Consider the following 25,467-nt stretch of genomic DNA (forward strand, 5'->3'; position numbering starts at 1 on the left):
CATCTCTCACGTGGGACACTGAGACTCAGAGAGGTGAAGTCACTTGCATGAGGCCACACAGCCCAAGTAGGGATTTGAGTCCAGGCAGGCTGGGATTCCACAGCCCATACAATAAGCTGTGCCCCTTCAAGATAACACTTTGGGGGATCGTGTGGGAGTTAGAGCTTGGGGTCTCAGACAGGTGCTGTTTCCAGGAATGGGGCTGAAGTGTTAGATGGGACCAACTGGGGTACAAGTATGAGGGAGTGTGGGCCGTCAGACCCAGACCTCTGACTCACTAGGGCCACTGGCTACCGTGTGGTATATCTGACTCAGCTGTTCGGGGATGGGAAAGACTCTGAGGCCAGGCAGCTCTGTTGGGTTCACCACCAAGGTCTGGCCTTACCACGCAGGCTGTGTGGCCTGGTCCATTCTCTAAATCTGGGGGCTGCTGGGAAGAATATGAGATCGGGTTATGCCCCACACCCAGCATGCAGAAGGAGCTGTGAACAGCCCCTGCAGTCCTCATACTGTGGTATGGGCACAGGCGTGGCCACCTAACTGGGCTCATGCCACCTAAGCAGGCTCGTGCCACACCACCCAGAGTCCACGCTGAGAGTAGGAGCACCCAGCTGGTGCTTCTCTCTGCCTGGCAACCATTCCCCCTTCTTCCAGAAAGAGCACTTGTGTTTCTCTAACTTGCAGCCACACCGACTCCATGAGGAAGTCAGAAACTGGCATTTGCTGCATGTGAGCTGCGTCCTAGGCTCTGCCCAGGCTTCCTTCATCTCACCCTCAGGATGAGCCCAGAAAGCAGCCACCAGTACTCCCATCTGTAGGTGTGGAAATGGAAGCTCAGAGAGGTGTACGAAATGTGCTACGTCACAGGCCCCGGCTTTGGATCTAATGCCCCAGAACGGACCATTTTCTAAATAAAACTGAGCCACTGTGTTTACCAGGAGGGGCATTTGTTCATTCAGCAAACACGAGATCCCACTATGGGCCAGGCCTCCGTGCCAGGCCTTAGGGACAAGGACCATGCAGCCGAGCCCCTGCCCTCAGGGAGTGCCCATCCCAGATGGTACAGGTGTCCTTCCACAGGCCAAATCCAAGTGGCAGTAGCTGTCTGCAACATTATTGGGAGAGGATCCTGAGCCATCTCTGGGCTCAGTGGGAAGGGGAGTGAGGTAGTGGCTGATTGATTACTCAGGTCCCCCGGGGCAATCCTAGGGAGTTTCTGAGTGTAAACTGCCTAGTGGATACCCATGTCTTAGACTTCTGACAAATGTGGAACGCAGCAGAAACAGATCCTGGTTGGAGCACAAGTTCCAATTTTTATTTTGAAAATGGCCACTGCCCATCTAATAACTAAGCCTTGCCAGTGCAACTTCGGGTCTAACTGGCAGACTGATGTACACAGAAGACGATAGTTGGATCCAGAGGTCAGAGGCTGGGGAGGCCAGACAGATGGGGATGACCAGGTGCCTTCCTGGAAGAGGAGCTCAGAGATCTGGTGGGGGGCAGGGGAGGCATTCCAGAAGTAGCAGGCAGGCAAGGGGATGGAAGTGTGAGGTGGGTGTGAGGTGGGGGTAGACTCCACCTGAAAAGACAGTAATGGGGACAGGCCGCAGAGGCCCTATGTCAGGCCTGGGAGTTTAGTCCTGACCCTTGGGTAGGGAGCAACTGGAGACTTTGAGGAGGGGCATGTCCATGAAAGATCCTCCTGGGTGGCCAGGATGCTGGGGGGGGGGGGGGGGGGGGGGAGGGGGGAGAGTGAGAGAGGGGAGGTGCTAGGACATCGTGGAATGGGGGGGTGGTTTGGGGAGTAGGAGTCCCACCTCTGTGCTGACATGTCGTGAGACCACCGGCAGGTCTCTTACTCTTCTGGGCTGGTTTCCTTCTCCGTCTTCTCCCAAAGGCCCTTTCAGACCATGACTGAGTGAACTAAGGTGTGTGGGGAGAGGGAGTCACGTGATTCCATTAGCATCACTATTTTCTACTTTTCTTTGGCCTCAGAGACCTGGCCTAAGATGGGTCCATCACCCATGGTTTACTCCCTGCTTCAGGCCCATATGGCTCAACCTCCAGTGCATTAGCCTCACTGAAGAGAAAACATGACCTTGGAGCCACCTTCCAGCTGTGTAACTTGAGAGGAACTTTGCTTCTCCCACCTACTTAGCAGGGAGGATATGGCCATTGAGAGACCTTCACAGCACACAGGGCAGTGAGTGCTCAATTAGTGGCAACTGCCTTTCTCACTATTGTTCCTGTCAGGTTTCCTGGGTAGGACTCTTGGCTGTAAGCTCCGTGGAGGCTGGCGGTGTCTCCTCCCTGGGGCTGAACGCCAGCTGGGCCCCCAGTCAGGACGTGATGCCCAAGGCTAGTACAACTCTGCCCAGGCTCGTCATGGGGACTATGACGTGGACCTGCCCGGCCAGGTGAGCAGTCTCGATACTCACCCCACCCTGGGCGGATGCCCTGCGTCATTCCTCATGGGACTACCCCAACACAGGTCCCCAGTCCCTCCCGAGGCACCAAGTGTGACAGGCACTTATGTTCAACCAAACCCACCAGGACCTAAATTCAATTCCTCCTCCTTTTCTGTTTAATTTTCTTTGATTATTGGTGGGGGGGGGGGGGGAATAGGTAATACATTCAAATTCTTCAAAATTTAAGAGGTACCAAAAGTGTATCATAACCCCTCCCCCACTCCACCTAGTACACAGCCCCTTAGTTCCTCTTCCTGGAGACAACCAATCTAATCTTCCTGGGCTCTGGGATCTCAATGCCTTCTTGTTCACTGGGATGCATTCCTAGAAGGGCAATGATGGGTCACACGTTATGGCCATTTTGTAAGACCTTGGATGTCCATCAAACTGTCCTCAAGTTCCACAGGACTGGATGTCCAAACCAAATCTGATTTCCTCAAGGTCAAGAAGTCTGTTACTATCCCTCCTTACAGCAGCTGTGTGTCCCTAACCTGTGGCCTCACCTCCACGTCTTGACTAAGGCCAAAGCCCTCCTCTGGGCCTAGTGACTTGCTTTGTTTATACACTCACAGGGATTTTACCTAGGTCCATCCGGGTGCATCAGCTGACTGGGGGGGCGGGCACCACCCTTCCCAAAGCCGGCACCTGACTGGGTCAAGGGCCACCACCTTCTGGGAGGTGAACAGACTCTCTCAGCAGTGGCTGGAAAAGGACGCTCAGCAGCACCTGGCCAGCAGGTAAGAGCTGGGGCCTACTGACCGGGACTGGAGCCAGTGAGGCTGGCTCTTGTATGGTGTGTCCTGTCCCGACCCTTCTGGGACCTCCCAGGTGGTTTTCTTTCAAGGTGGCTCCCCTCCCTCTGGTGTGAACTGGGGTCTCCTTCTCTGACCCCAGCCATGGGTCAGGTTTGAGTGCTGAGTGAGCTGCAGCCGGACACCATGAAGGCTGCAGGCTCCCTCCGAGCTCCAGGACAGTGCTCAGGAGACACGGCCCACACCCTGCTCCCTGAAGGGGGCCTTTGGAGGGCCAGGCAAGGAGTGGATTTCCACAGGGAACCTGGAGTCTATGCCTCAGTTTCTGCTTATTTTTCTGCCTGAAGCTCTTTCTACCAGCTACCCTATCACAGCAGGAAGAACCTGCTGAGGAACTGGCCAGTGGTTGACCTCCCTCAGAACTGGTTTCCTCATGTGGACACTGGGAACATCCCCACAGTTGGGAGAACTGAGTGAGCTAATGAATGGAACCAAGGGGGACAGCCTGTGCCCTCCACACAGCAGAGCCTCAGAAAATGGAGCTTCAGACAAGGCTGTTGTGTGCTAGGAAGACACTGCACTGGCTCGTTACATATGGCAGCCCAAACTAACCAAAGAATTGTTTTTGTTTTTAAATAGTTTTTGTTTTACATTTTCGATTTCCAAACTAATAACAATTTTAACACCACTATCACTGCTCACTGGGGTTCCCTGTGTCCACCGTTGTCCCTCTGGTCAGTTCTCCAAATGTTAGCCAAAGGGGACTGTCAAAATGTTAGATTGGACCATGTCACTCGGCTGCTCAACATTCTCCAGTGGCTCCCATCTCAGCAGAGTAAATGCCAAAGCCTGGCCATGGCCCCCTGGGAACCTGACCACACCCTCTCCAACCTCCTCACCACTGGCTCTCCATCTGAATGAGACTCCAGTCTCACCGGCCAGATGCTCTCTGAACAAGAGGCACCCCGACCTCATGCCCTCAGCCTTGATGCTCTTCTCTACCCCTTTAGGCTTTTATAAAAGTCACTCATCACTCCCACTCCACAGTGAAACCCTTCTGGATCTCTCAACACTCTACCCTCCATCCTGCTTTATTTTTCTCCTCATTATTCCCTACCACCTAACACAGCAAACACACTTATCCAGCTAGAAACACTCAAGGACAGATTTTCCTTTTGCTCACTGCCTCAGTACCTAGAACAGCACAGGGACTTAGGCACTCAGTAAATGTCCTGAATGAATAGCTAACGATGATTGCATGTCTTATGTGCTAGGTACAGTGCTAAGTGTGCTTCACACATATCTTAGTTCTTAAGGATCTTTAAATCTCCACAATAACTCTGTGATACAAGTACTGTTACCCGTATCACAAAGGAAGAAATGACAGTCAAAGGGGACTTGTCCATGTTTGCTTTCACAAATTAGAGGCAGCAGTCTAAACCCAGTCCTGCCTGCCTCCCGGGGGCCTGCATTCAAGAGCATCTGCATTCCCTAATGACGTTCACAGCCTTCCTCTAGCAGGCAGCACAGCCCTGAGGAGGAGGGTGGGGGGTACATGCTGGTGGCCTAGCAACAGCCTCTTCTTTCTAACCCACCACAAACTGGGCTAATCTGGCCTTCCAGGAGCTATTCCTCTGACACTCTAACCCACGCTTCCCTCCCGCACACACTGTCTTCTGAAGGATGGATGAGTTGTCCACAGGAACAAGTAGGAGTCCCATAGTTTCAGCTCTCTTTGGAACAAGGTGTTCCAAAATCCAAAGATGAGAACTGACGACCCCTTTCAGCCCTGCTGATCTCCCAGGACATGACTGCTGGATTGCAGTGGGTGGTGTTCCTGCTTGTATCAAAAAGTACAGAAGCTCAGGGATGGAAATTCTGTAAAGTGCAACGTAAAGGAATATTCCTGTGAGAGATGGGTTATTTTCCTTTCACGGGAGCCAATTAATTGCAGGAAGCCAGCACTCAGCTAAGCGAACTCTTCCATTGTCAGACTGGAGGAGCCAGCCTTGTAGTCTACCTCATTAGGGCAGCGGGTTTTTTCCTCCCTTTCTAGGTCCAGAGCTTCTCTTCAAAGGACTTTTTTGGGGCTTTCCCTTCCGTGTCTTGCTTTCCCAGTCCTTTAAGAAACAGTAACTTGGGACGCCTGCCATGTGCCAAACACTGGGCTCAGCAGTGGGGAGACAGGCAAACAAACACAGCACAGAGGAAATCCAATCCTAGGGAATGTAGAAGACCTTGCTCACAAGAGGTACTTAATAAACATTAGTGGAATGAATGGTGAATAGGTGAATATGAGGTTCTGGGGTCTAGAGAAGGGAGGTTTGCCTAATTCTGTGTGTGGGGGGGATTTGGGGAAAAGCTTAGAACTCAAGGGGACAGTTCACCAGATGAACAAGAGGGAGAGAGAAGGCATGAATGGCATCCAAGACAGAGGGACAGGTACCTGAAAAGGTAGGGAGGCATGAACCAGGAGGGTGAGTTCTAGTGTCAGCAGGCAGTCTGGAATGAATGAAATGCAGGGTGAGTGTGGAAACGTGAGGAAGTGTGACTGTAGATGGTGCCCTCAGGAGTTAGGTCATGAAGATTTGAATGCCAAGTTGAAGTTTGGAGATTTATGCTGAGGGCGAGAGCTGGGTATGGCTTCAAGAGCAGGAGTTAACGTTAACTTCCAGATTTCTGGCTCAGACCAGGGGGTGTACTTGGTGGGGCAGCTGCAGAGGGGAAGCAATGCTAGGGGGAAAAATGTTGTTTGGAGAACCTGCGTAACCTGCAGGAGGTAGTAAAGCTCTGGAAGGCAGCTGGTCTCTTGGGTCTGGGCCTCTCTCCCCCTGGAGTAGCACACGGCTCACCCACTTCCTTCCTCCAAGAGGCTTTCCTTGGTCACCCTGGTCTTTTATCCTGCACCCCGAAAGCCAGCCTGCCTGAACCCCTTAGGGAGCAGCACACCCGATTCTGCCGTGGGACGATCTGCCCGGCCGACCACGAGGCCCCCACCCTCCGCAGCGGGGTGCGATCACTCAGCTACTCGCCGGTGGGACCCCCGCGGGATCTTGGTGGAGCGGGGGCACCTGGTCAGAAGTCAGCCCGGCAAAAAACGACCTGGAGGGACGCCCAGTGACGTCACAGTGGGTAGGGAACACTCGGGAACGGAAAGCGCTTCGGAAGCCTGAGCGACGGCGGGACTCCATTCCAGCAGCAGGCAACGGGGAGCGCAGGCGTCCCTACACCCTCCTCCCTCCCACTGCTGCCTTTCTCAGGGTCGCCCGCACTCTCCCTCCTCCGCAGGCCGTAAATGGCCCGTAAATGGGGTCAAGAGCTTGGCGCGGGGGGGGGGGGGGGGAACACACTCGTCCCTTTAAAGCTCGATCGGCTCTGCGCGGCCTCCAGTCCCGTAAAGAGGGGGCAAGGGGTCCGACAGAGCTTTTCCATCCCTTACTCTGCAGCTTTACCTGATTTCTTTTTGTGGGTGCCGGCACCGGCATGGGCACCTGGAGAAAGCGAGAGGCAGGCTGAATTCTAACAGCCCAGCCGGCCGACCGCCCGAGCGGCCCGGGAGCCGCCATTCTCGACCCCGCTACCGCGGGGCAGCCTGGGAGCCCCCCTTCGCGGCGCGCAGGCCCGGGTGTGGGACGCATGCGTCCTCGACGCCGCAGCGCGCCCCAGCGACCCGGCGGGCTCTGCGCAGGCGCCGTAGCCCCGAGCCGCTGGGAGGCGGTGGTCCCGGCGGGGGTCGCAGCGAAGGGGCCCCAGGGCGGGATCTGAGGGGATCTGAGGGGATCTCAGAGCGGGATTGCGGGTCTTTGCGCCGTCCGGCGGGCTGGGGAACGGGCCTGGGGTGAAGAGCAGGGCCGTGCCCCGGCCCCCGGTGCGTGGACTTGGTGCTTGGCTGCGCAAAGCGGGGAAGTTGAGGCCGAGGGAGGAGGCGGGTTCGTCCGGAACCGGCGGTTCCCCGCGGGCCAGCCAGCAGGATGCTCCGACTTTATCATAACGGCGGCGAAACACGGGCGAGGAAAGTAGTTTATAGCGGAAGCTTGGGCCCTTCGGTTTGCCAGAGCTGGAGCTGGATGACGCCAGAACGCGTGCGTCTGGGGTTGAGACCGTATTCGACGGAGAAGTTTCCGCCTGTTTCGGTTCGACGTCAAAGGCCAAGTATTTGTAAACGGGTGTGGAGTGAGTGTGACAGCCACGTGCGGGCGCACAGGGCCGCGTCCCGGGGTCTCAGCGGCCGTGGGGGGCGTGGCGCTGCAGCCTCCCTTGACTGACCTGGTAGATGCATTTCTTGCGTATTAAAACCAGGAAACGCTGTGTCTGTATATAAAACAGGTTATTAAAAAAAAAAAAAACCCACAACACAGGTTATAAGCAGGCTCGATGCCCACAGGAAGGTTTGGGAGGACGCTGGAAAGTTGCACAGGACAGAGGACGGTTTGTTGCGAATGGTCTGCGGGTCCATTACAAGAGGCCCAGATCTCTGCGGCCTGTGTCCTAAGGGTTCGTGATGTCCCCCACAGTCTTCTGACACCCAAAAATGCCTACAGAATTTCCAATCTGTTCTCGGAAAACCACGGATTTATTCAGATTTAACCATTTTTATCACCATGCATATTAGCCGTTATTGTGGTGGGGAGGCCTAGTGTGTGGTGAAGGGGACACGGCCCCTCCCTGTCTTTGTGAGGCGGGGTCCAGTATGTTGATCGTGTAATATGGTAAATAGCTTGACAGCAGAGGCAGCACAAGTCAGGGATGGAGCACAAGAAGATCCAACCAACTAGCGGGGGAGGGTCCAATGGCCTGAAAAAGGCAACCCAAGAAACAGCATTTGAACTAAACCTCAAAGAGCACCACCCAGGGAAGGGCGGTGAGCCAAGCAGAGGGCCCGGGATGGCTGAAACAGGTCCAGGGCCCCTGGCGCACGGTAGATACTCAAATGCTACGAGTGGGTAGACCGATGATTGGATGAGGCACAGCATATTTGCTGGCTGGGAGCCATTCCCCACTAGATCATACACTGTTAAAAGGTAGGGGAATACCTGCCTCCCAATTCTGCCCAGAGCTCAGTAAAACTGAGCGGGGCCTCAGAGGTGGAGGTGGTAAAGGTCCCAGATGCAGAGAAAGTGCTGTGTGGTTCTGGCCTGGGAGTGGTTTCCAGGAAGTGGAGCTCTGATTCTGCTGTCCCAGAGGGCAGCCACTGAAAATGTAACTGCTGTGCTGGGGGATCCCTGGGGGGCTCAACGGTTTAGCGCCTGCCTTTGGCCCGGGCGCGATCCTGGAGACCCAGGATCAAGTCCCGCGTCGGGCTTCCTGCATGGAGCCTGCTTCTCCCTCCTCCTGTGTCTCTGCCTCTCTCTCTATGTCTATCATGAATAAATAAATAAAAAATAATAAAAAATCTAATAACTGCTGTGCTGCTTCAGTGTTAGAAAAAGCCAGGCAGGGTTGGCCTCTCATTTTCACATATGCTCTTCATGCATGATCCTGGTAACAGGGCGTGTTTTGGCAGACGTCACCTGCTGAGGACTGTCCCAAGATAAAAATCTCCCAGAGTATGTGCACAGTGGGGAAGGCCACAGGCAAAGGGGTCTCTTTGCCCCAGATGGTCTAAAGGAGGTCAGAGCCAGTCCCCCTTTCCCCCGGGACAGTCTCTCTCCTCCTGAGGTGATCATTTCTGCCACAAAGATCAGACTAGGCCAAGGATCCGGTGCCGCCTGCTTCAAAGAGCCAAGCACGTGACATAACTGGCTTGGGTAGTTATGGGAACTACACAGCTGGCTTGGCTACTTTGGGAACTGGGAGAGCATAGGCAGCACCATCTAAGAGGCTGGCTGCAACTCAGCCTGGACTGGGTGTTGCTGTGCATGATTCTTGCTCTTGCAGTTGCCAAATGTTTTGACTTTTTTTCAATACAAATTAGAAGCGAAGACTATTTTATTCCCAGACTTTAAAATATTTGCACTAATTCAAATTTGAAAAAAATAAAAAACAAGACTGAGAGGTGAATGAAATACATTTGGGACCTCTGGTCCTCATTTCCATCCTAGGAAGGTGGGTACCCTTAGGACATCAGAGCAGGTGAACACAAAAAAGGAGTGCCTGGGTGGTCACAGGGAACTGAGTGGGCTGTGCCAGGGGTGAAGGGACTCCAGCCCTGCCAGGTCCAGATGCTCTGGGCATCTCCCCTGAGGGACCCACAGGGGCCAAGGTCATCCTCATCCATCACTGTTCCTTCTTCTTCCTCTGTACCTGCTGCTTTGACAACCCTTCCTCCCCCGGCATATCATTACTTCTAACTTGCCATCAAATCTCTCCTCTCTCACATCCCACCCCTAACCCCCATGTTGTGTGCAGACCTCCATCATCTTCCTGCCCCTCCCCAGGCCCTCCAACATCCTCCAATGGGTCTTACCTCCTCTCTTGTTGTTCTCCAGGTGGAAGTCAATAGGCCCTTCTGCATGAGCCTGGGATGTCTTAGCCCTGCTTAAAGCCCCCCTGGTGGCTCACCACTACTCTCAGTATCTAGCCCATATTCTCTAAAGTGGTCCCCACAGACTTCTGTTTCCTCCAGAGATTGGAACTGGTGGCTCACAGGCCATATGCAAACAGATTTTATTTGACCTTGCAGAGTACTTCATACATTCAAATTAGTTGTCTAAATGCAAAACTCAAAACACTGCCTTTAAGAAGCTTGGAGCTTTACAAGGAGAGAAGTGGAAGCCTAGGCTAAGATCAAGGCTGGAAATGGGTGGTATACAGTAGGTGCTCAAATACTCAGAGGGGAACAGGGATGTGGCTGTGAGGGAGGGATTCAAAATGCCCTGCTGCCTTTCTATTGTAATTAAGACCCCTGGAATTCTGTGCAGTTGTGGGATGATGCTGTACGCAGCAGATGCTCACTATGAACTTGCTGGAATGAATTTGGGTCTTGAGTGACCAGACCCCCTCAGCCCACCTGACCTTTGAAACTCCTGCTCTTCCTGGCCAGCATGTCCTGGGTGGTCCCCTAGGGTCTGGGGTCTGAAGCCCAGAGTCAGTTGAACAGGTGGGATGGAATTTTGCAAGGGTGGAGATATGGGCTTGGGAACAAAACAGATTTGGGTTCAGACTCAGCTCCCCCATCTCCAAAATGGGCATGATACCTTCCTGATCTCTCTCTTGTCCTGAGAGTCCTGAGTGGCACCCATGGGCACGAGGCAGACATCCATGCTTCCTCTCACCCCTCACCCCTCCTCACTCTCTGTGCCCTGAAGGGTGTTCTGAGGAACAGCCATGTCTACCCTGTACCCGTCTCTGGAGGACCTGAAGATGGACCAAGCCATTCAGGTAAGCCACTGGGCATGTGTTAGTCTAGGCCCTCGTGGGCCCTTTGTGATTGTCCCAGGGTGAGTAAGGGAGGCTTGTCTTGAAAGGTGCTGGGTGTTGCAGGTCACCACTGCAGGGCCTGCTGGTGGACAGGAGGCTAAGGCAGTGGAGTTACAGCAGGAGTGGAGAAGGCCAAGCAGCTGCAGATAGGCCTGTGCGTCCCAGCACTTCCTCCATCCCCGTTCAGGTAGACGCCACACTGTAGACAGGCTTCCAGAGTAGACCCCTTGGGCATGGCATGTGGCCTGCTCATCCCCAGAAGCTTCTTCCTTCCATCCACCTTCCATCCACCTGCAGTTCCAGTGGGTTTTGAGAATTTGGGACTTGTCGACTGAGAATTTCGTTGGGAGGTGGGTCTTGATGTTCTGGCTGCCTCATGTAGCAAGCGGGTCATGACATTTGGTGGGTTGGGCACTACAGGGAGAACCTTCCCCAGAAACATGGACATCTGCAGAGACCACATTTACACATCTCCGAGTTCCGTTGGATGCGCCACCCTACCCTAGGCCTGCCAGCATAATTAAGGCCCTGACCCTCAGCCCCAGGGAGCCCCAAGCTCCAAGGTCTGCGGGTCCTGGCCACAGCTGATCAGTGCATCTCACCTCTCCCCAGGCCCAGGCCAGAGCTGCAGCCAGGATGCCCGCCCTGCCAGTCTCCCAACCTTCAGGTGAGCGAGCCGGGGTGGGGTGCTCCTGACTGACAGTGACCTCTTGTGGCCACTTCCAAGCACTGCCTCTTGCCTGCCGCCCTGCTGTGGGCTTCCTGCACATTTTACCCCCGCCAGAACCCTCTGAGGGGACCCTGAGAATTCTGTGGCTTAGTGAGAAGACCAAATCCTCTGATGTGGGACTAACTTCTATGGCCAAGTGAGGAGACCGGGATGTTTGTGGTGGCCCCCAGAGATGATGGCAGTCCTGATTCAGGTCCTGTGGCAGCTACCTTGACCACAGGCCCACTCTTTCCCTCCTCACTGTGCATTTTCCTGGGAGCTGCCCTGGGGTCAGATGCCTGCCTCCCACAGCCCGCCTCTCCCCATCCCGTGGATTTCCTAGGAGCCGGGGCCTCACGTCCCCAGCACCAGCCCTGTGCTTGGTGTCGCATGTCTGGCTGGTGCCAAATAAAGTCTGTTGCGTTGAACAGCCAAGTGGTTCGTACATGAGGGATTCTGTGTCCCAGGCTGCTCCTGGCGAGATCACTGCCCCTCAGCCCTCCTGAGGGGAGAACCCACATCACCAGCGAGTGTTCCCTTGCCCTCTCAGGAGTAAACAGTGTCCCTGGGCCCTGTTTATTAATACAGCTGAGTGACACGGGGGAGCCAGGCAGGCATGGCCAAGCACGCACCCCTGAGTAACACCTCTCCTCTTCCTTCCCTTCCCTTCCTTTCCCTTCCCATCAGTTTTGTACCCGAGCCTGGCGGACTTGGAAAATTATATGGGTCTTTCCCTCTCCAGCCAAGAAGTCCAGCAGAACCTGCTTCAGCTTCCAGAAGGTGCTGGTGTAGGTAGGTATTCTTCTCTTGCCTGATGTGGGCACAGAAATGTTCCAACTTGCCCTCCTTGGTTTCGCCGTTTGCACAGACTGGAAGCTCCTGCTCCCTGGCGTGCCTGCGGCTCTGTTTCTTGATGGCACTTCTCATTTTGACCCGTCATTAAAAGTGCTGTGGGGTTTCCTGCAGTCTTGGGCAGAGCTGGAGGACCACTGCCTGCCCCTTGACCTCTGGCTTCGGGCTGCTGGATGAGAAGGGAGGCGTTAAACCCAGCCTGAGCCTGGAGGCATCTAATGTAGGAGCGCCTGTGCCTTGAGAGCTGTTGCCTGGATGGCAGAGCCGAGAGGGGGAGCAGCTTGTCACCCAGCTCTGGTCCCCAAATTAAACCACAATGCTTGCTTGATTCCTGCTCTCCATGGTTTTGGGGAGCAAGAGACATCATGACACTGAAATATTCCCTCCTGAAAATACGCTCATTCAGAGACCCAGTGCCCACCCAGACCCCCTCCCAGTGGGCTCCAGCATCCCCACGGGCCGTTGGTCAGCGTGCTTGTCTGCTGTCCTGTCCCCAGGCTGCTGAAAATTGGTGGCAGAGCACAACCCCAAGTCCTGTTGAGGCTGAAGGGTTTCGTGAAGTGAAGGGAGTGAGGATGAAAACTGCCACAGCCACACACACACACACACACACACACACACACACACACAGCCACTGGCAGATGAGGGTCTGACAGGAGAAAGGCCACCAGGAAGGGGACACGTGGGGCCTGGGGTGTTTCCCCACAATAACCCCCCATAGTCATGCTGTGAAATACAAACTTCGAAGCAAAGAAAGTCCCATGGTGTATACTTCCCTTGTCAGCCTTTGACTGAATTTCTCTTCGTTCCAATAATGAGGACGTGAGTGCATTTCACTGAAATGTTGATACAAATATGACAGGTGGATTCATTTTTATAGCTAAAAGTTTTATTTTTAACTTTTTATTTTTCAATAATCATGAACTCCTGGGAAGCCACAAAGACAGTATAGAGAAGGGCACAGAAAGCTGTACCCTCCAGCGAGTGTTCCTAATGGTTATGCAGGAAGTGGCTGCAGAACTACAGGATAAGGAAAACGGGCATTTTACGTTGGTACAGTGAGCGTCTGTAGTCCTGTGTCACTTTGTCACCTGTATAGATAGACTCATGTAAGTACCAGTGCAACCAAGGCACGAACTGTTTCGTCCCCACAAAGGTCTCCCCCAGGCCGGCCCTTCGTGGTCATGCCCACTCTCTCCCCCTGACCATCCCTAACCCCCTGGCCACCACTAGTCTGTTCTCTGCCTCCATGATTTTGTTTCAGAATGTTATATAAATGGAATCCTACTGCGTGTAGCCTTTTCAGATTGGCTTTTTCCACTCAGCATAATGCCCTTGAAACCTTTCCAGGTTATTCACTGTATTAATAGCTCATCTCATTTTATTTGCTTATTTGTTTGTTTTTATTTCATTTTATTTTAATTCCAGTATAGTTAACTTTCAGTGTTATATTAGTTTTAGGTGTATAATACAGTGATTTAACAATTCCATACATCACCTGCATCCTTAATCCCCATCAATGCCCCCCCCCCCCCCCCTTAGTTCATCCCCTTGCGTTGCTAAGTAGCAGTCCGTGGTATGGACATCCCAAAGACTTTTTAATCCATTGAGAGTCATTTTAGTTTTTTCCAGTTTGGGGCTGTTACAAAGTAAGTTACTATGGATATTTTTGTATAGTTCTTTTGTACAGACATAAGTTTTCATTTCTCTGGGATAAATGTCCAAGAGTACAGTTGCTAGGTTGTATGATAAATGCATGTTTGAATCTTGAAAAGAAACTGCCAAACTATTTTAAGAGTGGCTCTGCTGCTTTATTTTCTTGCCAGCGACACTCTTCCAGTTTCTTCCCATCTTTGCCAGCTTCTCACTAACGTTTGCTGTTATGATAGGTGTGTCAGTGATGTCTCATCAGGGTCTTAATTTGCATTTCCCTCACGGCTAGTGATGTTCAATGTCCTTCCATGTGCTGTTTACCAGCTATGATTTTTTTCAGTAAAATGCTCTTCGTATGTTTTGTTCATTTTCTCAATGGATAGTTTGTTTTTCTTTTCTTTCTTTTTAAAAAATATTTTATTTATTTATTCATGAGAGACACAGACACAGGCAGAGGGAGCAGGCTCCCCTCAGGGAGCCTGATGTGGGACTTGATACCAGGACCCTGGGATCACGCCCTGACCCAAAGCAGACGCTCAACCACTGAGCCACCCAGGTGTCCCTCCTTTGTCTTTTCATATAAAGTTTAGATTAACCTTGCCTACATCTACAAGACATCTTGTAAAGATTTGGATAGAAATGGCATTGAATCTTTATGTCAATTTGGGGCAATTGATGGCTTTATTATGTTCTTCTAATTCATGAATAGAAAATTCCTTTCCATTTATTTAAATATTTTTGATATCTTTATCAGCCACTTTTTTGTTTTTGTTTTCAGTATGCAAGTCCTACATATGTTTTGTACACCTACTCCTATGTTTTATTTTTGAGTAATTATAGTTGGTAGTGTACTTTTAATTTCAGTTTCCATGTGTATGCTGTTAGTGTATAAAAAAAGTACAGTTGATTTTTGTGTGTTGATCTTGTATCCTGTGACCTTGCTGAAGTCACTTAGTTTTAAGAGTTTATTTGTAGATTCCTGGGAATATCCTAGTAAATCATCCTATCATCTGCAAATAGGGACCATTTTATTTCTTTTACAGTCTGTATGCCTTTTATTTCCTTTTCTTACTTTATTGCTCTGGGTAGTTATTCCAGTACCACATTTAAGAGTAGTGGTGAGAGTGACATCCTGACTTGTTCTGGGCTTTACGGGGAAAGCACTCGTTTTTATACTTTTTGCTTACATTTTTTTTCAAGACAAAACAAATCAAGTCCTTTTTCCCCCTAATTGCTTGCTATTTGCTGTGAAATTTTATTTTTAATTGGATTTCGAAGGGGTCTTCTCCTGACACCAAAATGAGGGTTTCTTTTCTGTATACCCATTCTCTTTCCCCTCATTTTCCTGGCTGTTTTTCAGGGGGTATAGGCTTTGATGCCTCCTAGTGGCTTCACGGAGCCATGCACCCTAACAGGCCCTGAGAGAGGAGTGTGATCTGGGGATGGGAGAGGGCCCAGGGACCACTGCATCCTTCTTTCCCCATCCTTATGAGACCCCTGGTGTCTGCAGATGGTGGGCTCTGGCCTGTCACTGGGCCAGCTGGTGGCACCGCTGTCTGGAAACAGCCTTGGCACACGGCGAGCAGAGATCAAGCCTGGGGTGCGCGAGATCTACCTGTGCAAAGATGAGCATGGCAAGACGGGGCTACGGCTGAGGGCCATTGACCAGGTAGGGCTGAGGACTGGGCAGGAGAGGAGGGGGCATCTCCCACACGTATTGCCCACCAGCCTGGGAGGGGGGCTGCGGGCCCTGTCCACAGTAAGGAAGGTGCGGAGCAAGCAGGGGAGCCAAGGCTTACCCAGCCTCAAGCTGAGGCTCTTCTTCTCAACCTCCCTCCCCTAAGGCCCCAGGGTCAGTGCTGGGTTCTAGAATGGACCTTCCACTTGTGCCTCCTGGGCTCCTACCATTCGGGGTCTCTCTTCCTCCCTCTCCTCCATCAGAGGGATCTGGCTTCCAGGCAGCTCAGCTGTCTGCAGAAGGTGGAAGCCGGCGGGACCAGTGCCGTCATAAGAAGCCATGCAGTCCAGGGGCTGGATCTTAGCCTCCAGCCAGGGTTGAGATCTTACCCAGCTGCTCCCTGGCTATGTGGCCTGGAGTATTTTGTCCCCAGGAAAATGGAGTGACCGCTGTCCTGCCAGCTCCTAGACGATCAGGAGGCAAACAGCAGCCGAGGGACCTGGGCTCCGAGTGATGTGATGGGGAGCTGACCACAGGGCCCTGCCTCCTCCAGGGGCTCTTTGTGCAGCTGGTGAAGGCCAACAGCCCCGCGTCTCTTGTGGGGCTGCGCTTTGGGGATCAGATCCTGCAGATTGACGGCCGAGACTGTGCCGGGTGGAGCACGGACCGAGCGCACCGGGTGCTGAAGAGGGCATCGGCAGAGAAGATCGCCATGGTCGTTCGGGACAGGTGAGTGGCCAGGCCCCCGGTGCCTCCCTGTCTGGCCCCAGGCACGTCTAGGCCCGGCTCACGGTCTCTCCCGCCAGGCCGTTCCAGCGCACTGTCACCATGCACAAGGACAGCACGGGCCACGTCGGCTTTGTCATCAAGAAAGGCGCCGTGGTCTCTGTGGTCAGAGGGAGTTCCGCGGCCCGCAACGGGCTCCTCACCAAGCAGTCCGTGTGCGAGGTGAACGGACAGAATGTGGTCGGGCTGAAGGTAGGTGCGCTCGGCCGCGGAGCTCAGGCGCTGAGAGGCGGGCAGGCCGCCGTGCCCCTGAGGCTCGGATCCCCGCGCTCTGGTTGCTGTGGGCTAAGCCGAGGGAGGTGGAGCTCTGAGCTCAGCGCAGAGCACCCGAGCGCGGGGCAGTGCTCAGGGAGCAGGAGGCCGAGGAGAGCGGGGCAGGCGGTGCGTCCAGGCAGGGGGTGCGTCGGGACAGGGCGCCCGGGAGGGGGCTGCTGCTTGCATGGATACCTGCCCCCTCCACGGCACTTCTGCTTGCATAACTGGCTCACATTCCATAATAGGAACATCTTGGAAAATTGCTGTTCAGAGACACACTTCTTCTTTTTTTTTTTTTTAGATTTTTAAAAAAGATTTCATTTATTTATTCACGAGAGAGAGAGAGAGAGGCAGAGACACAGGCAGAGGGAGAAGTAGGCTCCATGCAGGGAGCCTGACGTGGGACCGGGTCTCCAGGATCATGCCCTGGGCTGAAGCAGGCGCTAAACCACGGAGCCACCCAGGGATCCCCCAGAAACACACTTCTGACCTCTGTTCATCTTTGGAGGGTGTGTGTGTTTTATCCTTAAAAAGCCAGAAGGAGCAAGGGGTGCAGGGTCTAGCGGATGTGGACTGAGCAGTGGGCGCCTTCAGGCACCGGACCTCAGAGGATGATGAGTCGTGTGGCTTTTGGTCCCTGAACAAGTGAAAGTGGTTTGATCCTGACTCGCTGCCGCCTGGACAGAGAGCGGTTCTTCTTCGAGGTTGTGATTTGGAGGGAGAGTCCTATCCCCTCCTGCAGCCAGGGCTCCAGGGCTCCCCCCAGCAGAAGTGGCCTGGGCAGTGGCATCTCACTCCGCAGCTGGCACGGCCTTCTAAGCCAGTTCTCCACCCCTCCCCAGGGCCATCACCCCGCCATTCCTGTCCCAGATCTGCTTCCCATGCTGGACTGTCTCCCCACCTCCCTTGGAGGCTGGCTCTGGAGGCTCATGAGCATTGTGATCAGGAAGTTCTTCCTGATGTGAGTCTGTGATCCCTCCTACTGCATATCTCCCCCTCGGGGATCAGGCTTGACAATCCAAAGGGAACCCTTTATGCCTGAGAAGTTGACGAGGCCAACACCGATTCTGAGTAGCTTCCCTCTCGGGTACCTGCAAACGCCCTCCTTTCAAAGCATTCCAGTTCTTTGATCTTAACTCCTCTGGAGACCAGTCATGCTAAAATGTGCCAAGGATTCTCTCTTCCTCCCCGAAGGCTCAGGGCATCATGATGAACTTGCCAGTTACCCTGGCAAACCGTGGTGCTCGGAGGCTCTCACTGGGTTTCTCCGTTTCCTGAACGGCCCTGTGTAGTTACGCATTTTGAGATATTTGTCTTCTGAAAGCTGATCTGTTTCCACCGTGTGGCTGTCACTGGTCCCATCTCGCACATCTCGCACCTCACCAACTGAGCACATAACCAAGTTAGAAGTGCGTGGATGGTCACTAGTCTCTGTGAAAGGGCCGGAAGCTCTGCTGTGGCCGTGCTTTAGAGTTCAGTCTGTTTGGCCCACGTGGCATAGGGGCTTGTCCTTTCCTGTTCTCCTCATGGTCTGAACGGCGTCTGCAGACCTTTCTCTCTTTACCGGTCAACAAAGTGTAAGCGGAAAAGAGCCCTGGAGGGCTCGGCTCGTCTGGCTGGCCAACAGGAGCCCAGCGGGTGGATGGATGCACCCGATGGCCTCCACTGCATGGTAATTTTCCAGAACTTGAGTGTGACTGAGTCAGGGAGATGGCATAGACAATGTGGGCGTGGTGAGTGAGGCGTTGGAGCGCTCCGGTGGAAGGGGACGCAAGGAGAGTTTGTGAGGCCTATTCTGTGTCAGGCCCACAGGACTTGCCTTCAAGGGGAGAGTGAGGAGAGGCCTGCTCATTTTTACCACAGAGATCCTCAGGTCGGGGGCTCACGGTCTTGCTCAAGCGAGGCCTCACCTGGCTGCTTACCTGGAACTCTCCCCTAATGGCAGCAGGGTCTTGGGGGTGGGGTGCTGACCCCTCCTCTGCAGAGGTGCCCCTGGCCCCAGGGTGACTGCCCCCTCACTTCCTCTCCAGGACAAAGCGGTCACAGAGATTCTGGCCATGGCCGGGAACGTTGTCACCTTGACCATCATCCCTACCGTGATCTATGAGCACATGGTCAAAAAGTAAGGCTCCCCCTCCTAGCCAAGCCCCTACCCCCACCTCCCCACCTCCTAGCCAAGCCAGCCTCCTCAAGCCTCACGCAGGGCACACACCAGCCTGCCCCCCTTCACTCCCTTCCAGGTGGCTGGTGATTGGAAGGGACTTGAAAGTCTTAGGAATGGAAATGAAGGTCCCCCTGGGGGATGCACAGGCCGGGAGGGAGGAGAAGCAGGTGCTGCCAGTTTGGGTGACTCCTCGTTGCTGTATCTAGGTTGTCCCCGACCCTGCTCCACCACGCCATGGACCACTCGATCCCAGATGTCTGAAGCCAGGGGAGCACTGCTCAGCCGTCCCATACTCTCCACCCCTGCAGGAAAGGGCTCAGAGTCCTCCTAGGACATGTGTGGGGGGCTGTGCCCAGGCCAGGGCTGCGCTGAGGGCACATGTTCCAAGTGGGGCAGGTGGGGTTCCCGGTGGGAAGCCACCGAGACACACGGGGCCTCCCTGGAACCTCTGACCGGGAACTGCACGCAGGCCCCCAGCAGTGATTCTCTGTGCCTATTTAAATGCTTAGCACGGAGGCAGTCCGGCCAAACACTTCTTAAAGTTGCAGTTGGGCCCCTCACAAGACTTTTGCTGCGCCTACCAGAAAAACAGCTTCACGTTTTGAGAGAACACAACTACATCCTTTGTGAGACTGTTTTCTTTCTCCTTCCCTTCCCGTCTGTCACAAACTACATAGTTATAATCCTTCATTTTTGAATAAATACTTGATTTTAAATAAAAGCCTTTCTTCAAAAGTGATTGAGAATTCCAGAATCCTTGGTCCCATGACACGCCAGGCCTGGTTTTCTTCTAAGCAGCGTTGAGACCGTGGTCTTTTCTACACACAGTGCCTAAGAGCAGCGCTTTGGCCCTGCCGCCATCACGTGCTGCCTGCCAGTCGGGGACAGAGGTGCTGGAGTGGAGGAGCAGTGTGGGACTCTGGAGGAGGGACTCTGGCTTCAGAGCAGCCCTGCTCAGCCTGCTTCTGCATCTGCAGAGAGCACAGGAGATCCACTTCAGGGATACCAGAGTGGATGCGGGGCACTGACAGGCGCCAGCAGGGCTGACCCTCAGGGGGCTGGGAGAGGCTCTTCTAGGTCCGAGATCATCTGTGTGACCCAGGAGGGGAGTGAAACTTCAGCTGCCGCAACAGGTACATGACAGCGCTGAGCCAGCACGAGGCTGTCTGGTTCCAACCTCAGAAAGGCCCTCTTTCTGCCAGTCCTTCCCTGTGTGTACGCCGTGTATCCTAGATTGGCAGGGATGGTTTAAGCCTCCTGCATCCCTCTCAGAAAACAAAAACAAAAACGAAAAAAACCCACCACGATATAAAGAATCAGGCCGAGGGTCTTGCTGTGGTTTCATGCTTTAATTCAGAGCTGTCTGCTGCAGGTACAACTCTATCTGAACAGAAGGACAAAGGAGACAAAATGAAGACCCTCCCCACCTCCCCCCTTCCTGTATCCCCTGAATTCTCCATCGAGGGGATGGCCGAGTGGGAGAGTACACTGTGATTTGTTTGCATTGTCCCCATAGGTCAGAGAGGGTGTCACGAGTTCCCCGGGCTCAGGCCCTCGGTAGGCTCTTGCCCTGGAACTCTGCCGATGCCCGCCCCTCCCCAGGCACTGTCAGATACCCCGGTGCTAGCGGTGCCTGGGAAGGCTGTTCAGTGAAAGGCTAAGTTATCCCCTTGGGAGATGCCCGGAATAAACTCCGCCGGAGGCCAGCTCTCTGTGCAGAGTCCCAGCCCTGGCTCTGATTCCTGCCTGAGGCTGGACCAGAGGAGCAGCAGGGAGGCCCAGACCCAGGCCCTCCATCTAAGCAGAAGCCACTTCTGGCCACTGAGCTCCAAGGAACCAGCAGTTCAGTAGGTGGTTCCTGGGGAAATGTCCCTTAGGATCTAATCAGCTCCAGCTGGAGGCTGGCAGGAGGGGAGGCCCCGACAATTTCTGCTCCGAAAGCTGAGAGCAGGAGGGAAAGGCCATAGCCCAGCAGGACGAGGTATTAAGCAAGAAGAAAAAGGGTATCTTTGGAGGAGGAGCCCCGGGCAAGCAGCCCCTGCCCCTGGCCTTGCCCTCCTGCCCCGTGCTCTGTGCCCTGCATGACCAGGGCCGGGAACCCGAGCCAGCAGGCCGCTGTGCCTCCACTGCTCGGAGCTGCACATGTCGTGCTGCCCCTTTTGCATAGATGCGGACACTGAGCACACACACGCGCACACGAAGGGCCAGGCCAGGGCCACGGCAGCGTGCTCTCAGGTCCGTCCCAGGGCTGGGCGCTGAGCCACTGCCTCCACTGACACAGGAAGAAAAACCCGTTGAAGGCCCCAAAAGAGAAGACCCTCCATGCTGTGGGCGAGGGCCCTACAACCCAGAGCAGTGGCCCATCTCGAGGGCCTTCTCCAGAGGGACACAGTGGGCTCCGGCCTCAGCCCTGACCACGTCCACCAAAACACAAGACACAATAGGAAGGCCACAGAGAGCAAGACACAGACAGAAGCGGAGGGGCTACGCAGCTCACAGAATTCCAGTGGTGAAAAATATATAGATTTCGTGTTGTCAAATATAGTCATACATTTATTTTCTCGGCAAAGCTTGGACTATTTCTAAGGAGACACTACGCAGCTTCGTGAGTACACGGCACAGGAGGCTGGGGCCACGGCCAGTCCCGGCTTGGCTTTGGATTGGGTTTGTCCACTGCCCCTCCATGTCACGACCCCAGCATCTGTGGGGCAGCCCCAGCCAGGCCCCAGTTCAGGTGTGCTTCGGCTGGGGTGGGGGTGCTCCACAAAGGATGGCTGATCTGAGGCCCCAACTGGTGGGGGGAGCTTTGGAGGCACAAAGCGTTGTGGCAGAGGGGGCTGTTGCCCCCATGGCTGGACTGGCTGCCCCTGCCCAGTGCATGCAGATGCCCCACCTGGAGCGGGGGGTGCAGGGAGGAGGGCTGGGAGCCCCTAAGTCAGGCGGCAGCTGTCGGAGCAGTGGGGGTGGGCAAGCAACCTTGGCAGAGAATCAGAGTGGCCCGGGGCCAGAGGGACGAGTAAGACTCAGGGTCCCACCAACCCCCCCAGGTGTGGGGCCTAACCTCTGAAGAGTGTGGGGGGTGCCCAGATGGGTGTAAGTCCCACTATGGAGCAGGAGTGGGTTTACTCTGTAAAATAATAGTGGTGGTAAAATCAGCAGCATTGCTGGGGGACCAGATGTGGTCCCAGGGACGGAAGGGGGACAGTGAGGCTCCCAGGCCAACTGGCCTCAGGCTGTGAGCAGAGAGTCTGCAGGCTCCCCTGCCCTGCCCTGTCCCTGCCTGGGAGACGACCCGGGGCACCCTGCTTTGGCCTGGATGAGCATCATGGCTTCAGTATCCCATCTTGCCGCTCATCCTGCTGGAATTCCTTCCAGAGGCAGACAGGTCTGAGTTTAGGAGCCTTCACCCTAGAATGTGAGCAGCCCTCAGTGGAGATGCTGGGGTGCGTGAGGGCCAAGCCCCAAAGTGAACATAGTGCAAAGCAGAAGCTGGGCCCGAGGCCCCCATGGAACCTTGGGGTGAGCTCCGGGGGCAGTCATGGCCTCTGGCTTCTCAAACCGAGTCCGGCCCTGCCTCCTAGCCCGCAGGACCTGTCCCAGGAGGCAGAGGGGCCCTGCTGCGCAGCCAAGGACAAGCAAGGAAGGGCTGCCTCCTCCTCTCGGGCGGGCGGGCAGGCAGGCGACAGAGGCTGCAGACAGAGCCGGGGCTCAGGCAGGTGTTCCAGCCCCAGCCCCAGCCCCAGCCCCAGCCCCTCCCCCAGCTCTCACGGGAACAGTGATCTGACGCAGCTGGAAGTGCCGAGAAGGGAATGGATCCCAGGGAAGGTCTAGCACAAACAGACACAGAACCCACGCTGTGCTCTGCTACCTCTTGCCCGTCGCCACCTTTGCTCCGGCCCACGCCTGTGGCCTGACCACGGTTCTGAATCCCGAGGCAGGGAGCAGCCCGAAGGTGCTGGAACTGCAGCCCAGGCCCAGGGTTGCCGACCCTGCTCAGAGTCCTGGGCCGGTTGCCTGTGCTCTGGGCGGCAGCTGCCTCCCCGTGAGGAGATAATACTGGCCTGGAAGGCAGGACTGAGGGCAAGGGGTGGCTTGAGAGAAGGCGTGGGTGGGCAGGTGACCGGACGGGGACGGGACGGGGCAGGGGCGGGGAGGCTCCCACGGGCGCCTCAGGCCAGCCTCCCCAGACCAACACACCAGAGACTTTCCAGGGCAGGGGCAGTGAAGGTCCAGACAGACAGGGCCAGGTTGGGGGGGCCTCCCCACCTCCTCTCTCTGCAGCGTGTCCCACCTGTGTGCCTCCCCACCTTTGGTCTCTCTTCCCTTTTCTCCTGTCACAGTTTTGGGGTGCCTTCCCCCAACTCTGACTCCCGGCCCCCCAACACTGTTCAATTCCTGAAAAAGCCACTTCCAAACCCAAAACTAAATAAATAAGAGGAGGCCCCGGGGAAGGAGTGGGAGGGAGAGCGGCACCCCTACAATCAGTGGTCAGGCCGCCGGAGCCAGGCCGGGGCCAGGAGGGCGGGAGGGAAGGTGGCGCACTGCTCACAGCTGGGAGCCGCCGCCCGCCTGGCCCGGGCCCTGCTGGCTCAGCGAGCGGCAGCTGATCCTGCGGATGGAGTGCAAGGCCACCGTGCAGCAGCCCCGCAGCAGGGAGCTGATGTTGTAGATGGGCTGACCCTGGCGCCGCTGTGAGCGGCAGAGCCAGGCCACCGTGGGCACAGCTGGTACCACCACAGCCAGCAGATCCACGATGTAGTGGCGGCTCCAGTAGCTCTTGGGCTCCTTCTCAGCCGCGGCCGCCTCCTCCTCCTCTTCCACGGGGCATGCCACACTCACCGACAGGCTGGGGCTGGGGTTGGCACTGGGCCGGTGTGGGCTCGGCCCTCGGGTGACAGGCTCCGGGGCCTCAAGCTCGTCACCCACCGTCACAACCACCGCCAAGTCAGGGTCTTTGGGCCCCGGGGGGCGGGGCTCCAGCTCCGGGCACCTGTCCCCGGCATCAGGGATTGCCCCGCAGGCCTGGGCCTTGGTCACTTTCTCCAGGATGGTGTCCATGTCCGGCTGGTACTGCACGAAGTCTGTCTGGATGGCTTGCTCCTGCATGCAGCTGGCCTGCACGCCGGCTTCCAGGCCACACAGCAGCTTCTCATAGGTGTTGCTGGCAGGGAAGCGGGGACCCAGGCTGAGGCTGCTGTGCAGCGAGCCCTCCTCGGGGCCGCAGTCCACCCCTGATGACAGCAGGCTGCTGGCCTCCAGCACGTCCGTCCGGCTCAGGGTGTCGTCGGTCACGGCGAAGCCACTGTCGACCCCATCCTCGGCAGAGGCCCCAGGGTGGTCACCGGGGGGGCGGTCACCGCAGACAGCCGGGTCGCTCAGCTTGGTGTAGGTGGAGCTGCGGGTGAGGGAGCGGGCGGGGGACCCGCCAGCCGACTCCCCGGCACCATCCTCCTTGGTGGCGCCATTCTGGGCCACTTCCATACTGTGCAGCAGTGTCTCCAGCTTCTTGTTCTGGATGTTGATGTCCACGAAGTACTTCTGCAGCCCTTTGTCCTTATCGATCAGGTTGTTCTTGACCGTGTCAATGACCTGCTTGAGCTGCTTGATCTCCTTGCGAGCCTCCTTCAGGGCCAGCTGGGCCTCCACGCGGTGGCACTCCTCCTCAATCCAGTCCTCCTGCATGCGAGACAGCTGCATCTTGAGGTCGTCGATCTCAGTGTCTCTGTGAGTGGACGAGACACACATGCTCACTGACTGGCCTGCCACCACCATGGAGGACAAGCAAGGAAGGGCTGTTGCCAAGGATTGGGGGAGGGGGGCGGCCAATACCTCCCGGCCCAGAGCTAAATGCAAAAGGCCTGATTCATTGGCTCCTTCTCGCTCCAGAGGGGACCAGAGGGGTGGCCAAGGGGCCTCCTCCCCACCGAGGGCAGTGGGGAAAAGAAACGTCTAGCCCTGCCTCTGCCTCCCCAGCCCTGGAGGCTGAAACCTAGACGACCGACCGTTCCCACTTAAATCCGATATCTACAGGAGAGATTAGATATGAAAGATACTTAGTGTATCAATCAATGCCTAGCACTGTAAAACCCAAACACATCTGTTTTAAAATTTTAATATAAGATAATAAGAACTAAAGCTAAAATTTCTGTTCTGTGGGGAGGGACATGGCCTCCTTCCTGTAGGTGAATACTGTCCCCGGGGGTCCCTGGCCAGAGCCCCTGGGGGTAGAGGCGGTGGGCTGCCGCACTTTGCTGAGGAACTTATTGCTGTCATGTGGGGGGAGCTGTGGGCTTCACATGTCCCCTCAGTGTAGGGATGAAAGGTGGTGGGTGTGATACAAGAAAGTGGTGAGGGATCCCTGGGTGGCGCAGCGGTTTGGCACCTGCCTTTGGCCCAGGGCACGATCCTGGAGACCCAGGATCGAATCCCACGTCGGGCTCCCTGTGCATGGAACCTGCTTCTCCCTCTCCCTCTGCCTATGTCTCTGCCTCTCTCTCTCTCTGTGTGACTATCATAAATAAATTAAAAAAAAAAAAAAAGAAAGTGGTGAAAACAGGTGGCTCTTTTTTATCTACACTGATCATCCTTGCTTTGTATCTACTGTGAAGACGATGGGCCAAAAAGTTGGACAAGAAGGCCCAAGCTACTTCTGAGAGAAAAGGCCAGTGCCAGGCAAACCAGACACAGGCACCCCGAGTCACAGACAAATCGGGGTGTGGGGGAAGGAGGTGCATTAAAAGAACATTCTATCAAGTCTGGCAGAGAAGGCAGCAGGAGACAGGGCAGGCTAT

General features: G+C 55.2%; 3 protein-coding genes across 23 annotated transcripts in view; 1 reads left to right on the top strand and 2 right to left on the bottom strand.

Annotated features, from left to right (window-relative positions):
• Positions 1 to 1,234: 1,234 nt before the first annotated feature.
• Positions 1,235 to 6,845, bottom strand: LOC112673722 (uncharacterized). Of its 12 annotated transcripts, none has more exons than XM_049100593.1 (4): positions 6,673 to 6,841; positions 2,695 to 2,792; positions 1,818 to 1,923; positions 1,235 to 1,579 (listed from the first exon to the last, which is right to left on the bottom strand). In XM_049100593.1, exons 1-4 carry the CDS (start codon positions 6,784 to 6,786, stop codon positions 1,250 to 1,252), a joined length of 648 nt encoding a protein of 215 aa, XP_048956550.1. In that variant the 5' UTR covers positions 6,787 to 6,841; the 3' UTR covers positions 1,235 to 1,249. The 12 variants fall into 12 exon arrangements, 1 of the variants encoding a protein (XP_048956550.1); XR_007405646.1 differs by lacking the exon at positions 6,673 to 6,841 and adding an exon at positions 6,170 to 6,515 and having other exon boundaries at positions 1,294 to 1,579; XR_007405647.1 differs by lacking the exons at positions 2,695 to 2,792; positions 6,673 to 6,841 and adding exons at positions 5,667 to 5,722; positions 6,170 to 6,505 and having other exon boundaries at positions 1,294 to 1,579.
• On the top strand, positions 2,789 to 19,415 carry SDCBP2 (syndecan binding protein 2). Of its 3 annotated transcripts, none has more exons than XM_025469569.3 (9): positions 2,789 to 3,205; positions 10,468 to 10,540; positions 11,192 to 11,246; positions 11,976 to 12,076; positions 15,304 to 15,462; positions 16,025 to 16,200; positions 16,278 to 16,449; positions 18,543 to 18,634; positions 18,883 to 19,415. In XM_025469569.3, exons 2-9 carry the CDS (start codon positions 10,487 to 10,489, stop codon positions 18,935 to 18,937), a joined length of 864 nt encoding a protein of 287 aa, XP_025325354.1. In that variant the 5' UTR covers positions 2,789 to 3,205; positions 10,468 to 10,486; the 3' UTR covers positions 18,938 to 19,415. The 3 variants fall into 3 exon arrangements, with proteins under 3 accessions (XP_025325354.1, XP_048956548.1, XP_048956549.1); XM_049100591.1 differs by lacking the exon at positions 2,789 to 3,205 and adding an exon at positions 5,575 to 5,674; XM_049100592.1 differs by lacking the exons at positions 2,789 to 3,205; positions 10,468 to 10,540 and having other exon boundaries at positions 11,229 to 11,246; positions 11,976 to 12,080.
• Positions 19,416 to 20,010: 595 nt separating this feature from the next.
• Positions 20,011 to 25,467, bottom strand: part of SNPH (syntaphilin) — a 37,047-nt gene continuing 31,590 nt past the window's right edge. For all 8 annotated transcript variants that reach the window (XM_025469568.3, XM_035705549.2, XM_035705548.2 and 5 more), the window contains one exon: positions 20,011 to 24,398. In XM_025469568.3, coding sequence (XP_025325353.1) covers positions 23,222 to 24,398 — 1,177 coding nt within the window. In that variant the 3' untranslated portion in view covers positions 20,011 to 23,221. The remainder of the gene's footprint in view (positions 24,399 to 25,467) is intronic.

The sequence above is a fragment of the Canis lupus genome, chromosome 24 (assembly GCF_003254725.2).
Source record: "Canis lupus dingo isolate Sandy chromosome 24, ASM325472v2, whole genome shotgun sequence".
Classification (NCBI taxonomy): Eukaryota; Metazoa; Chordata; class Mammalia; order Carnivora; family Canidae; genus Canis; species Canis lupus.